At 40.4% G+C, this 13,109-nt stretch overlaps 2 protein-coding genes and 1 non-coding gene across 4 annotated transcripts; 2 read left to right on the top strand and 1 right to left on the bottom strand.

Annotated features, from left to right (window-relative positions):
• Positions 1 to 31: 31 nt before the first annotated feature.
• On the bottom strand, positions 32 to 4,703 carry LOC115749711 (thioredoxin-like protein AAED1, chloroplastic). 2 transcript variants are annotated; one of them, XM_048282316.1, is made up of 9 exons: positions 4,319 to 4,703; positions 4,072 to 4,213; positions 3,872 to 3,917; positions 3,014 to 3,073; positions 2,550 to 2,586; positions 1,542 to 1,609; positions 1,314 to 1,405; positions 884 to 944; positions 32 to 531 (listed from the first exon to the last, which is right to left on the bottom strand). In XM_048282316.1, exons 1-9 carry the CDS (start codon positions 4,521 to 4,523, stop codon positions 472 to 474), a joined length of 771 nt encoding a protein of 256 aa, XP_048138273.1. In that variant the 5' UTR covers positions 4,524 to 4,703; the 3' UTR covers positions 32 to 471. The 2 variants fall into 2 exon arrangements, with proteins under 2 accessions (XP_048138273.1, XP_030542506.1); XM_030686646.2 differs by having other exon boundaries at positions 1,542 to 1,621; positions 4,319 to 4,700.
• Positions 4,704 to 5,965: 1,262 nt separating this feature from the next.
• Positions 5,966 to 9,227, top strand: LOC115749710 (adenylate kinase 1, chloroplastic). Its single transcript, XM_030686645.2, has 4 exons — positions 5,966 to 6,390; positions 7,366 to 7,506; positions 7,828 to 8,100; positions 8,568 to 9,227. Exons 1-4 carry the CDS (start codon positions 6,064 to 6,066, stop codon positions 8,709 to 8,711), a joined length of 885 nt encoding a protein of 294 aa, XP_030542505.1. The 5' UTR covers positions 5,966 to 6,063; the 3' UTR covers positions 8,712 to 9,227.
• Positions 6,915 to 6,997, top strand: LOC115749797. The gene has a single exon (XR_004016389.1). It is a non-coding gene; the product is annotated as a small nucleolar RNA U30 (small nucleolar RNA).
• Positions 9,228 to 13,109: the final 3,882 nt, after the last annotated feature.

A 13,109-nucleotide genomic window follows, 5' to 3' on the forward strand; every position in this document is an offset into this window, starting at 1 on the left:
GTGGTCATTTAGATTGTAGTGACCTGCATTATTTCAGTAAAATTCTGATGCTAGATATGTATTCGATAGTTTACAGGAGAGCTGCAAAACCTCTGTTATGTACATCAAAGTTTAGATACAAGGTGTAAAGCTGAGAGGCATTCAAGATTATTCTGTATCATTGCACGTTTCACCAACGATATGGTTCCTAGCTCTCTTTTTTTGTCCAAAGTGTAGAATCTGTCGGCGTTTCTACAGTAGACAGAAAGCTCCTAGTAATATAAGATGACATTGGGTATATGCCAAATTTCCCTCTATGAGAGAATGCTTGTAAACGTCGGGAGATACTACCCGCATACTGCTGTTCGATTTCGAAGGCCGAGCATCACTATTTCTGGAAGCTTGAAGCAGATTCGTATGGCTTAGATAGAGGAGGGTACATGCCTCAGGGTCAGAGAGACATCATTGAAAGCAAAAAATACGCCTCTCTGTTTAGGAGCAACACGCTCTCATGATTTCTTCAATGGGTGGGTCGTCCCCTGCCTCTTTATCCTACTCATGATACAACATACAAAAACGATATTACTAAGTCAGAATCAGATGAAACTTTGCGAGTACTAGTAGTATTTGGAATTTGTGATCTTACTTCACTAACTATGAATTGATTACGCTTTACCTCCTATGAAGGGCTTTCTATTTATCCTATGTGGTTATCAGAGAGCCGAATTAGCACCACTGTAACTAAATCATAGGCATGTTGATATGCATTGTGCGTTTGAGGTCACAGCAATTAGGATGAGGATACGCGCAAAGATCATAACCTGGATGAGAATTTACTCGAGGATATACTGGAATTTCTGATGAAATTACATGCAAAAGAGGACAAGGATCTGATGGTTCTGACCTTGTGTATATAAGAGATGATGTTTTTCCCAGGACCTGCAACAATAATACCACCTTGTTGCCTGACAAAGTCACGACAATAGCTCAATTGTCGATGTCAGGGAAAGAATAAGAAAGCTTGCTAACTCATGAAAGCTGAGAATGCATGATCAGACATGGACAAAAGGATGCTAGGGCACTAGAGACGTGCATATGTATTGCCTGATGCCAAGATTTGCCAGCATTGAACATTAGCTCAGAAGAGAAAGATGCCTCAACTTACATTATGAACTTCGGTAATTAAAACTAAAGAACATGTATTGAAACACGTTGAATATACGAGCGGATAGCATTGAGACAACCATTTATACTGAGGTACCAAATTGGGAGATCCCATGAGCATTAACATCTGAGAGATCAAATGACAATGTAAAACTGTTTATCCAACATACCAGCCTCCTCTAGACACAGTATCCTTCTCTGAAGAAAGCTTCCAGTCTTGTCGATAACCTTCCATGTATGACTGGATTATCTTGAGACCAGCCTAGAGTTATGTACAAGTAATTAGAGCCATTCATTTCTGCTAACACATGCAAGTGCATTTGCATCACATATGCATGAAAATGTAGTAGTGGAAGCAAATCAGGAAATCAGATAAATTAATACAATCCTGTACATACCCCAGGAGTAAATGTTGTTGTGACTCCGGAGACAAATCTTAATGCCTCGTATGACGAATGACTAGGGTCTGCATACACTTCTGAAGGAAACGAAAGTTTTTTCCTTATAAGATGAACCAAAGAAAGGCATAGTGTCTAGCTACATGAAAACAAAGATAACAAACTGAAAGGAAGTCCAACAAGAGAACATCTCAAGACAAATTACAGATGCATACTGATAAAACTTTCCAACAGGAAATCGTCTCTTTTTGCAGACTGTTAGAGCAAAAAAAGATTACCAAAGGTAGTCTTTCATATACTCTCAAATGCTCTTTAGCTTATTCTGCATTAAGCACTTCATATATTATTCCCTTCAAGAGAATGCCCTTCACCATATTATTCCCTAGGATTTCAACTAATGATTCTCCATTCCTACACGTTTTTGTTTGTTTTTTTTTTTCCTGACGAACTTCATCCTACACTATGCATTTAACGTCTGTAGCATTTCAATGGCATTTTGACCATTTTTCTGAGAACTGGAGAATATCCTCATACCTTGCCTCACGGAACATGAATACTCATGCATGACTTTTAAATTCTCAACGAAATAATGCACTTTCTTGGCACTAGACCTCATTACACTAGTAGTAGCAGCATATTGCAACTTCTACAACTTACAATGAATGATGATTTTCTTGCATAACTTCCTCTGACAATAACAGCATCGTTTTAATCATCTGCCCTTTCTCTAGAACAGCCAAAAAAACATCTATTTCAGATATACTACGTTCACTACTGCATTTCTAGTTAAATCTTGATAGTTCAAGAGAAAACTAAATGCGACATCTCATTTTTCAACAATCTCTTAGCAATTTCATGTTTTTTTTTTTCACCACATTCTGCTAAACTTTTATTATTGCTAAAGTCACTTCATTCATCATACACGCACATTTAACTAAACCACTGACACAGACTGCTACTGACAAATGCAGGCACAACGCAAAATACTCTAGCTTCTTTGAATCTCACCTCCTTGAAATTTTGTTTGCTCCGAGAAAGCTTTTGCCTGCAGAATATTAAGCCAATATTCAGCCAATGTCTAGCATAAGGAAACACAGAGTCATCACTAAAAGTAAGTTGCAGCAGGAGCCCACCAGCTTAAAGAACAGAAAAAAGAAAATGTCGACAATTTTGTATGATAGATTACAAAGAAGTTCATTTTCAATTTTTGTAATCAAATGAACAAACATTGCACTGGCATTGGCATCATGTGTAGAAGAACAATTTTAACTCAATAAGCCCTGAGACTGTTAGCCGCATTGTTGTCCAGACAGATAGCATAAGAAACAGATTTGCAGAAGGAATTCAAAAGCTGAAAGAGAGAACTAGGCATAATCAGCAGATGCGTTGCTGACAGTTGCTTGACCGAGCATAATCACAACTCAAATATGCAATACCAGCACAACCTAACCAAATTCTTTTGCCAGAAGTACCTGCTCAACTTTTCCTGGTCCAATCAGCACAAGTGCCACGCCAGATGCATCCATTATATCCTGTTAGTATATTACAACATTCTCATTGACAAACAAACAACCATAAGAAGAAATTTCAGCATAATGACGAGGAAAAATTGGAGTGCATTTCTCCAACATAAGCAATTATAAGAGGGGAATCGTGTGCAAGAAAACACAAGCTAGCATAGTCATATTGATCAACCAGCATCTTTTTTCCATAGAGCAGTTACATCAGGTTTCCCTTACAGATACCCATACCTCAAATAAATCAGGGAATTTACTTGAGACTGGGTACCGTTCAAAATTAGAAAATTAAATGCATCGACGGGAAAAAGGAAAGAAAGGTCCATTCACAGTAATGCTGTTTGGAAAGAAAGTCTTTCTAATTCATGCATCCCTAAGGTATTTATGGGTTTAGGTGGTGGAAAGGGGCCGCAAATCCCTCGGCAAACAGTAACTGTGGTACTACAAAGCTCGCAATGCTCCGACTCCTGTCTCCATGTAATTGGCCCATATGACTTATTTTCAGACCAGATGCATATCTAACTAAGAATATTCATATCATGTTAAGGTTTCGCCTTTCGGATATCCAATGAGCACTTTAAGTAATACATTAACTGGGAATGAATGAGAGCGATTGCTGAATAAGAAGAATAAGATCTCTCAGCAACTAATAGCCACACACAGTAGCAACGTGCCTGGTAAATCAAAATCAGCGCATTATACAGATGTAAACAACTTATTGATTTAGTCAAGCCTTAAAGCAAGCATCCTTTTTCGGGGTTCTTTGCCTATAAGCTTCATGCAATTAGTATCAGGAATTACAATACTCCTCACCTTCTTAGCGGCTAGATAATCGGCGCGTTTCCGGCAGAGCACGCACCTGAAAGCAAATGCCGAATCACGATATGCAATGAAAATTTTTGTGGGAGCTTAATACCTAATCCGAAAGCACGAGCCAGGGGTACAATCTGTTTCACAGGTGAATGAGAACTCCGGTCATCCAGAGAGTGAACAAGGAAAGAAGATGAAATCACCCGAAATGGCGAGCGAATGCAATCACGGCCTTCCTGTCTTTCCACAGATCAGAGATCGGAATGGCATTGCCGCTCAAATCAAACACCAGTACATCATCCAATGAATCTACCGTATCTTCACCGACCGCCGAGGTTTCCACACCTGCTAGCCAACAGCGGAACACACACCGGAAAACAGTTTCATCCAGAAATTCAATACAAAAAAAAAAATAATAATAACCGAAATGAAATCGCTTCGGAAACTCACCAGCAGAGCCAGAAACGGCAGAGGCGGTGACGCGGCTCCTCCGCCATGACAGCACGAGATGTTCCCTCGAGCTCCGGAGATTGCGACCGGGTCGGAGAGAGCGATTCTCGGATTGCCGAGGGAACGAAAGAGCGGAAGCGCGGTTGGCGGTTCGGCTGTGTTGGAGAGGGTCGAACAGGAGCGTCGAACCGACGGAAGCCGCCATGGATGCTCTGTGGAAGTGAAAAAGCAGAAGCCGCCGGTGAAAGTATGACGACTGAAAAGGCCGTTGAGCCTCTTCCGACGGCGAGGAGCCAACGGGGGTAACTGTTTCTGTGAAACGCGGGCCTTCCACGTGTCCAGCGGCGAGCCTCGGGCCTCTTCCGCTTGGGTCAGCAACTGGTTTGTCCTATGTCCGCATCACGTGCAATTATGCCTATCCTATCTTTGTTTAACTGAAAGCGTTTTCCGGTGAAATAGTTTTCTGAAATTAGGTTCTTTTTGACTCGTCGAAAACGATTTAATCAATAAAAAATTCATGCATGAAATTAAATAAATAAGTTTAAAAAAAAAAGATAAAATTTGTTTTTGATATTGTAAATTTCGAATTTTTTTAATGTTTTTATTGACCAAGAAAATTATTCTAAAATCGGATGTTTTTATGTTTTTCTTCTCCCTCCTGTTGGTAACACAAGGTCGGGCCTTGCCATGTCCGGCGAGCTCGAGCTCACAAGATCTCGATAAGGCCAAGCTACTAACGAGAGCATGGATAGATAAGGGATTCATTTGTTTCGAAAAAAATAAATAATTTAGATAATGTTTCAAAAAAGATTATTAATATTACTTGAAATAATTGATAATGTTGTCATTATAATTGATAACAACTTATGCCCAAATCTAATGCCCAATTTTTTTTTTTTTTGGACGATTGAAAGAATTTTTTGTTGGTTTATTCCGGTAAGCGACACAAGCGATAATTTTCAAGAATATATTATTCACATTATTTATTTTTCGCAAAACAAACGGGGCCTTAGATGCACTTGGATTTGACATTTGATTTTGAATTTTATCTATTGTTCCTAGTAGATGTAGCTTGGTATTTGTGAATCGTACTATACATGATCCGCACATGACACAAACACGAAAGGCATGAAAAGAGGTCAGGTACCCTCGAAGCCAATAGAGAGAAGTGTCACTCGCTTGGAGCAAGGCTCGGGAGTACACGAACCAACCCTTCGAACTGCAAGAAACTCCCATGAGCGTGCTCGTCGTGCCTCCCAAAGAGTTCGTTTTCAACTCTTTGTCATCTTACAGACAAGCTATTTCTCGACTGCTGCTTGCCAGTGCCATCATTTTCGCTTTTCTCGATTCTCTTCATTCTACTTATCGTCGTCTTTCACCTTCTTCATTGCATTGCTTATCCCCTCGACATCATCACGGCGGCGGAGGACATTATCAAATAATCGAATCAGCTGAAAAGTTTATGATTACGTTATATTTATGATTGAATTTTAAGGTTTAAACCTATTATTACATTCCATACTTAAAAGAGGTTTCAGACATGGTAAGACGACACGATTTTTCTCATTTCTCGCGAAATTTGGAGGGGAGGGAGTGGGGGCCGCCCCAGAAGAGAACTCCAGAGTCCCAGACGCCATTACATTTTTACTACTAGGGTTCTGCTTCCTGTTCCTGTTCCTCTTCCCAGAGTCACGCGTCCTGCCGCCTCCTCTGCATTCGCTCTCCTCTCTCTAATCCCTCCTCCAATGGCAGCCTCGATCCCCCTCTCCTCGAGACCATCCCTCTCCGCCATCTCACGCGTGGCCCGATGCTTCACCTCAGCTTCCCCATCCCAACCCACACCTTCCTCCCCCTCCTCCTCGCCTCCGCTGTTCGCCTTCTCCACAAACCCTGATTTGGCTCGCCGCCAAGATGCCGAGCGCAGGAACGTGCAGTGGGTGTTCCTCGGCTGCCCCGGCGTCGGCAAGGGCACCTACGCCAGCCGCCTCTCCACTCTCCTCGGCGTCCCCCACATCGCCACGGGCGATCTCGTCCGCGAGGAGCTCTCCGCCTCCGGCCCTCTCTCTCATCAGGTCCCTCTTCTCTCTCTCTCTCTCTCTCTCTCTCTCTCTGTCCTTTCTCTGTCTGATCTTCTGTTTAGAGCTTCGTACTGGCATTTGTGCCTTTTTTTGTGTAGCATTTGAATTTGGAGTTGTTTGGTGATCCGAGCTGCATTGGCTGATTGAGTCCTGTATTAGGAACTTCTTTTTCGTTTGATTTTGTTGTGAGCGTGATTGTTCGAGCATATTCTCTGGTGGCATTCTTTCTCTGGTCTCTTCTTGTGGAAATTCTTGGCTTTTTTACTTTCAGCATACTTTACACAATCGACTAGTTTTAAGCATTGAAGCTATGCCCGTTATGGTATAGCCATCGCTCTCGAAGTGAAGGCGCATCTCTAATTGTTTTGCATGATAAGAGTGGATATCGAGGTAAGAAGATAGGATTATGAGTTGGCGAGGGAGTTGGACGTGCTTGGGAAAATCAATGTTTCTTTTTCATCGTCCATGTCAACTCATACTGTGAGATACTGTATCGTTACATATCAGGTATTGAGAGGTGCAATGATGATGAGATTATCTATCTCGTTAATCTGAACTTAACTTGAGGACAAAAAGTCTTCCATTCATACTCATTCTGAGCACCTCCTCTCTCTTTGTTTGCGCAGGAAAATGCCTGAACTTTGTGAGATTCTCTCCTTTTTAAATTTTTTTTTGTGTTTTGGTCCGTCTCTAATTACGCGTTACCATTAGAAATGAGGTTTTTGTGTTTCCCATTTTTCTCTTTCTGTACTTGTTAGTTGCTATTGACATATTGCTGTTGCGGATCATCTAGTGGATTTAATTAGCTTGGGGTGGCTGTGGTCTTTATAGTTCTACAGTTGGTATTTACTGTGTTGGTCTATAGGCAGAATGCTAGAGCAAATTACATACTCGTAGATAATTGATATCTTATCATCTATTCTCTGCTGTTCCTCTACAGACGCATCACTTCCCTAACTATTCTTGCAGCTGAAGGAGATCGTGAATCAAGGTAAATTGGTATCTGACGAAATAATCATTAGCTTATTGTCCAAGAGGCTTAAGGCTGGAGAAGCTCAAGGCGAATCAGGATTTATCCTTGATGGGTTCCCACGTACGACAAAGCAAGCAGTAAGCTCCATGGTTCTTGAAGAAAAAGGAAAAGAAAATGTTTTACTGCCCTTTATGGTTCCTTGACTTGAGTTCGCATGTTCTGCAGAACTTGCAATGCAAGATTTACTGTTTGTCAGCTTGTATATCTGATATTATTTAAATAGACTCTTTGGAGCATGTATATGATGTGTTCACTAGACCTTGTGGTTAATTTGAATTGCCCTTTATCAAAATATCCAAACTGAGGGTGATCAAAGAGCAATCATAAGTCCTGATGCCTATTTATTTTGGTTTTCTGGTAATAAATCTTTATTTACTCTTCTTTCTGATTTGTTGCAGGAAATACTGGAAAGAGTGACAGACATTGACTTGGTGGTCAATTTGAAACTCCGTGAAGATGTTTTAATGGAGAAATGTCTTGGAAGAAGAATATGTGGTCAGTGTGGCAAGAATTTTAATGTGGCCAGCATTAATGTCAAGGGAGAGAATGGGAATCCTGGAATTAGCATGGATCCTCTTCTACCCCCTGCACATTGCATGAGAAAGCTCATTTCTCGGGCCGACGACACGGAAGAAGTAGTGAAAGAACGGCTTAGGATCTATTGGGAAAAGGTATCTGTTATTGCCTTTTCTTCATTCTTCTTACACGAGGAGTCTGAATGTGGGGAAGCTTTAGGGACTTCCTGTTTGATATCTCATTTTCTAGCCCTTTCCTTGGATATCTCCACCCTTTTTTTTATAAAAAAAGGCAAACTGAAAAAGTCATATTAACGGCTAAGATCTGTGTCATCTGGCATTTGAAGGTTTTATTTTTTATTTTTCATAGTTGGATTCTCCATTTTTTCTCTTACGAACTTGCTAGAAAGTTTGTGGTTAGTGGGTGGATGGTAAAGTGCTTTTGATTTTACTTGTTTTGTCACAAACTTCCTATCTATTTGTGCTAGAGTCTTTTTTGCATTTGTTGGGACGAGTTTTAGTGAGGGGGAGGGCAACTACTTCTTGGACGCCTTTTCCTGGAGTAGTTTTCAGCTGGTTATGGTCCATAAGTAACTAACTCATATGAAATTGGTTGCGTGCAGAGTCAACCTGTAGAAGATTTCTATCGGAGGCAAGGAAAGCTTATGGAGTTTGACCTGCCAGGCGGGATTCCAGAATCATGGCCAAAGTTGCTGGAAGCTCTTAATCTTGATGATTTTGAGGAAAAGCAGTCTGCTGCAGCATGAGTATGTCGCGCACTTAAATAATCGAAGTGCCATTCTTTGAACTGACATTTGTGTGTGTTGAGCAATTTTACATGGGGAAATCTTTTCCCTTCTTTTTTTCCTTTGGAATAAAGGAACTTAGAAATTTCACCTGTTCATTTTTTCAAAAGATGACCAGTGCCTTATTAGGTCTGGATTTTGTGGGGACGGTTTTTGTCCTGTCTTTTTCAGAGAGAGAGAGAGAGAGAGAGAGAGAGAGAGATTCTGGAACTTAAGTTTTTTTGTTTTTTTGTTGACTTTGAGAGGTTAGTAAGGATCTATGAAGGTAAGTCATACCTTAGATAGGTGGAAGCTATGTAATCTCTTCACTTTTCTTTTTCTTTACAATGGAATATCAAGACATGCAATGTGATGTTTAATTATAAGAATAAGAAAAGCAGTAGCATGCAGGTTGCTGGACGCATTGCTCTTTATTTTTGCATCCTTCGTAATCATTGCTTTAAGCAATTGTTCTTAATGTTAATGATTGTTCTCTCATAGATGTGTAGTGTCAAATGTGATAATCATTGCTATCAAAATATTTCCTTCTAGACAGTGCTTTGTTTCCTTTTTTCAGCTTTTATGTTATCCTATGGTATGCTTCTAATGGATAAAGTAAAATGAAGAGATGGTAGACCAGTTATGGCATTTTTCTGTGGTGTTTCCACTTCTTTTGGCCATATCAATGTCAACAACGCTCTACCCGAACCATCACTTTCCCATTATAGCACTTTGCTTGATGAAGCACGGGCCTTGCAGCTGCTTAATGTGCTGAGAGGAGTACAGAGCTAAGAGAGCGGGGGGACATTGCAGCTGGCCGAGCTGGTTGGCCCTAGTATGGCCAGGCAGTAAGTTCATACAGCTGCATAAATCAATGGGCACATATACCAGCTCTTCACTGCAAGAGTTCGAGCAGTGCAAAGATAGATGGTGCCTTACACTATCTCAAAATACTTGCAAGGATCTAGTTCACGGTGAACCGGGTTAGTCGGAACCATTGATCACGATTGGTTCCATGTGAACTTGGTATGATCAATGGTTGTGATTGACTCGGTTCATAGCGGATTAGGTCCTTGAAAGAATTTCCCCCTACGCCACACATTTGCTAGAATGTTTGTTTTTTTTGGGTATAGATTTGCTAGAATGTTTGTTTGACCTTCACTTTTTGCAAAGCATGTAGAATTGCGGGCTCGATTTGCTTTCCTAGGTGGAGTCACAATAATGTCATGTGGTCAGGTTGAATGTCTGGGGGTTAGGGTTCTTGTTTTTCTAACAAGTCGCAGTTGCCCAACTATGACACAGCCACAAAATACTGGGTTGGAGGTTTGGAAATTAGACTTTCGACGTGCGTTTTCGGAGGAGTAAACACGGACCGTGTGGTGACGGAGCAAGTAAATGCAACTTATACTGGGTATCTTGCATTTAGAATTGTAGTTAGTTCTTTATGCTAACAAAAACTATTTAGTTTTTTTCACCTATTTTACAATTTGAATGGATTCTCAATTTGTTTGTTCATGAATTTGAGATTTCAATTCGTCATGCTTATCTCGATTCAATGACTATACTTTGCACATTTGCATCAATATTTCCCCGTATCCCTCTAAATGAAAATGTCATTCTCTTTCTAAGAATGCCCGTCCTCAACTATAGAATGCGCCCTCACCAACGCAAAACATTTAAACTAACCACTCCAAGCAACCCAAACTCTAACGAGATGCTACGATAAGTTTGCAGACCGGAGCAAAAGTATGAAAAATTGTTCATGAAGTCATAAATTTTATTTAGTGGTAAGTTGATGATTTGTCAATGTAACATTGTCAACTAATTTAGGCTGAAAATCTCCCCGTTTCAGCGCCAACTTGGGATGACCGGAAGGTGATGTGGACAAGCTGAATCAAAATGAGTCATTTTGATTTCTTCTATCCTTTCCTTGGTTTTTTCCTTTGTGTTCGCGGTTCATCATCTTCCTTAACCCAGTCTCACGCTTTCCCCTTCCATCTCTCCGAAAAGTTTCGCTTCTGGATTAAATCGGACTCAATGTTGGATCTGCCAAACCAGAAAATGCAGACTTCTTGCTCGCAGATGAGCCAAACAGTGCTCTGCGTCAAACTGCCAAGCATAAAAGTGCTATTTTTTTTTTTTTTTTGTGCAATTCTAACTTGAAAGACATCTACAAAAAGACAAAGCAAAAGTTGGTGAGATGATAATTAAAGATAGGACAGGTCAAAAAGAAAACTTTAAGGTGATAAAAAAGGATACTTGAAGGTGAGAACTACAACTTGAGTCGATTTTCAAGAGCATATGATGCATAATAGACTTAGGTATTAGTCGTATTACACATTGGGATGAAAAATGTGAAAAATAAATGATAGAATAAAGGAAATTGCGAGTCGATTTCGGGGAGCACAATGGCTTAACCCAACTCAAGGTCGACGTGCGGCGGAGCTGGCGGGTTGTCCAGCTTGGTCGAGATCTCGAAGATGCCAAGCTCGACGGCTTTCTCCAGGCAAGGATGGAGGACGGAGTAAGAGGAAGATTGGTTCGCTTTTTTTGTTCAAAGATGCCAAGCTCGACAACATTCAGCGAACGCGGAGGACAGGGAAAGGAGGAGAAATACATAAATAAAGGTATAATGTCGATACTTTTTTTTGTTCTTCCTTTTTCATTTCCTCAACTAGCTTTCTATTTTTTTTCCGACAGGACTTGGGTCTCCTCAGAATACAGTTAGCTGCGGCATTCGACACTAATTAGGAAGGAAGCTCCAACTCGACCTCTCCGATGACGACGACGACGTCCTTGTTCCATACCATCTGAACGGCCCCTCACGTGCGACTTTGACAATGCACGCATCTTAGACCCTCCAAGCTCCGTCCGACGGAGGGTGGCCAGCGGTCATATATTCAGAGCCGAACCGTTGTCCACGAGATTACCATCTTCCCACGGCATTTGACTGCAATATGCAGCGCCACTCTCGAATGCGACCGGCTACCGGGCGAACTGTCTTCATCGGCGAAGGATATGTGGTCTTTAAGCTGAAGAGTGTAACTGTTAACGACATCCTTGGCTCTCCTCAACTTGCAAAAAAAGCTAAACTCGAATATTTCCGAATGGAGAACTCCGAGTTTCACAGCCACGTGTTATTGTTGTTGGGGATCCAACTACCGTTCCGGTCCTTTGGGTGACATTGTCGCTCTTTATTTACTCATTCATTTATTTATTTATTTTGAAAAAAACGATACAATTTTAACGGAAATTGCCAGCCTGATAGTTTAACAAGAATGTCGGTTATTTCCGATCACGTGATTTTTCAATCGATGAGTCTTTTACGCAAAACATACGATAATGATGTGTGAATCTATAATTGATACTGTATCGTTTTCGACAGTACTGTCGGAGAAGAGTTTCTTAATTTTATATATTTGGCCTCGCACGCGTACACCGCCATCGCCATTCCTAACCCAACTACCCTTCCTAAGTCCACACGTACATCAACCATAAAAATATAGAAGTTTTAGTTATCTTCTTTCTATTTTTTAAGAAATATTAAAGAATACCAAGAAGATTTGTCTGAAAACCACTTTTTTTAAATAAAAAAAAAAACTGAAACCTAAATGGTTAGAACCCATTAATTACGTGGAATTTCGCTAGGTAATTCTTCTGATTATGGTGAATAAATCAGGGATTTTCAACCAAGAGATGCGAAAAACATTGTCGAATCTTAAATTGAGAGAGCCAGGACAACGTATTTTACGTGAATTCTCATTTTATATGTTTGCAGTTTATATAGAAAATCACAAGAAAAAACACCGGACGATCAATTTATCTGAGAAAATTGATCAAATAAAGTTTGGTGGGAAGAAGAGCCCGTAAAATCTAAAATCAACTACAAATTTTACCGGTAAAAAAGTCGGTAGACTTAACACATTAGTAAGCTATCTGAAAAGAAAACAAAAAAAAAAAAAACTGGCAATTTGTTGAAACTTTTTGGTAATTTCTAGATGATCAAATATAGTAATTCGTCAACATATAAATCAGTTTCTATCTCTCTCTTTTTTTTTCCTTAGAATTTGGGGTTCATGAACGTGAATGGCGCGATCTTTCCAAGTCAAGTTACCAGGAAGTGATTTACCACAAATATCTCAATCTCTACATGGTTTCATCGGTTGCGGCGGCAGTCGGGCCACTATGGCGGATCGGTAGGTCGGCTCTTGGGTGGTGGTTCTGTTTGAGTGTGGTTTATACTTCTCATTGGTCGATAGCGCTCACGAGTCGCCATAGAGTTTTTATAGTTTGAGTGTATAATTTTTCATTAATAGTTTGGGCTTTGGCACATGAATAGCTATTGCAATATAATATATCCTTCTCTTGTAATTGAGGGAT

Source organism: Rhodamnia argentea, chromosome 7, assembly GCF_020921035.1.
Source record: "Rhodamnia argentea isolate NSW1041297 chromosome 7, ASM2092103v1, whole genome shotgun sequence".
NCBI classification, from domain to species: Eukaryota; Viridiplantae; Streptophyta; class Magnoliopsida; order Myrtales; family Myrtaceae; genus Rhodamnia; species Rhodamnia argentea.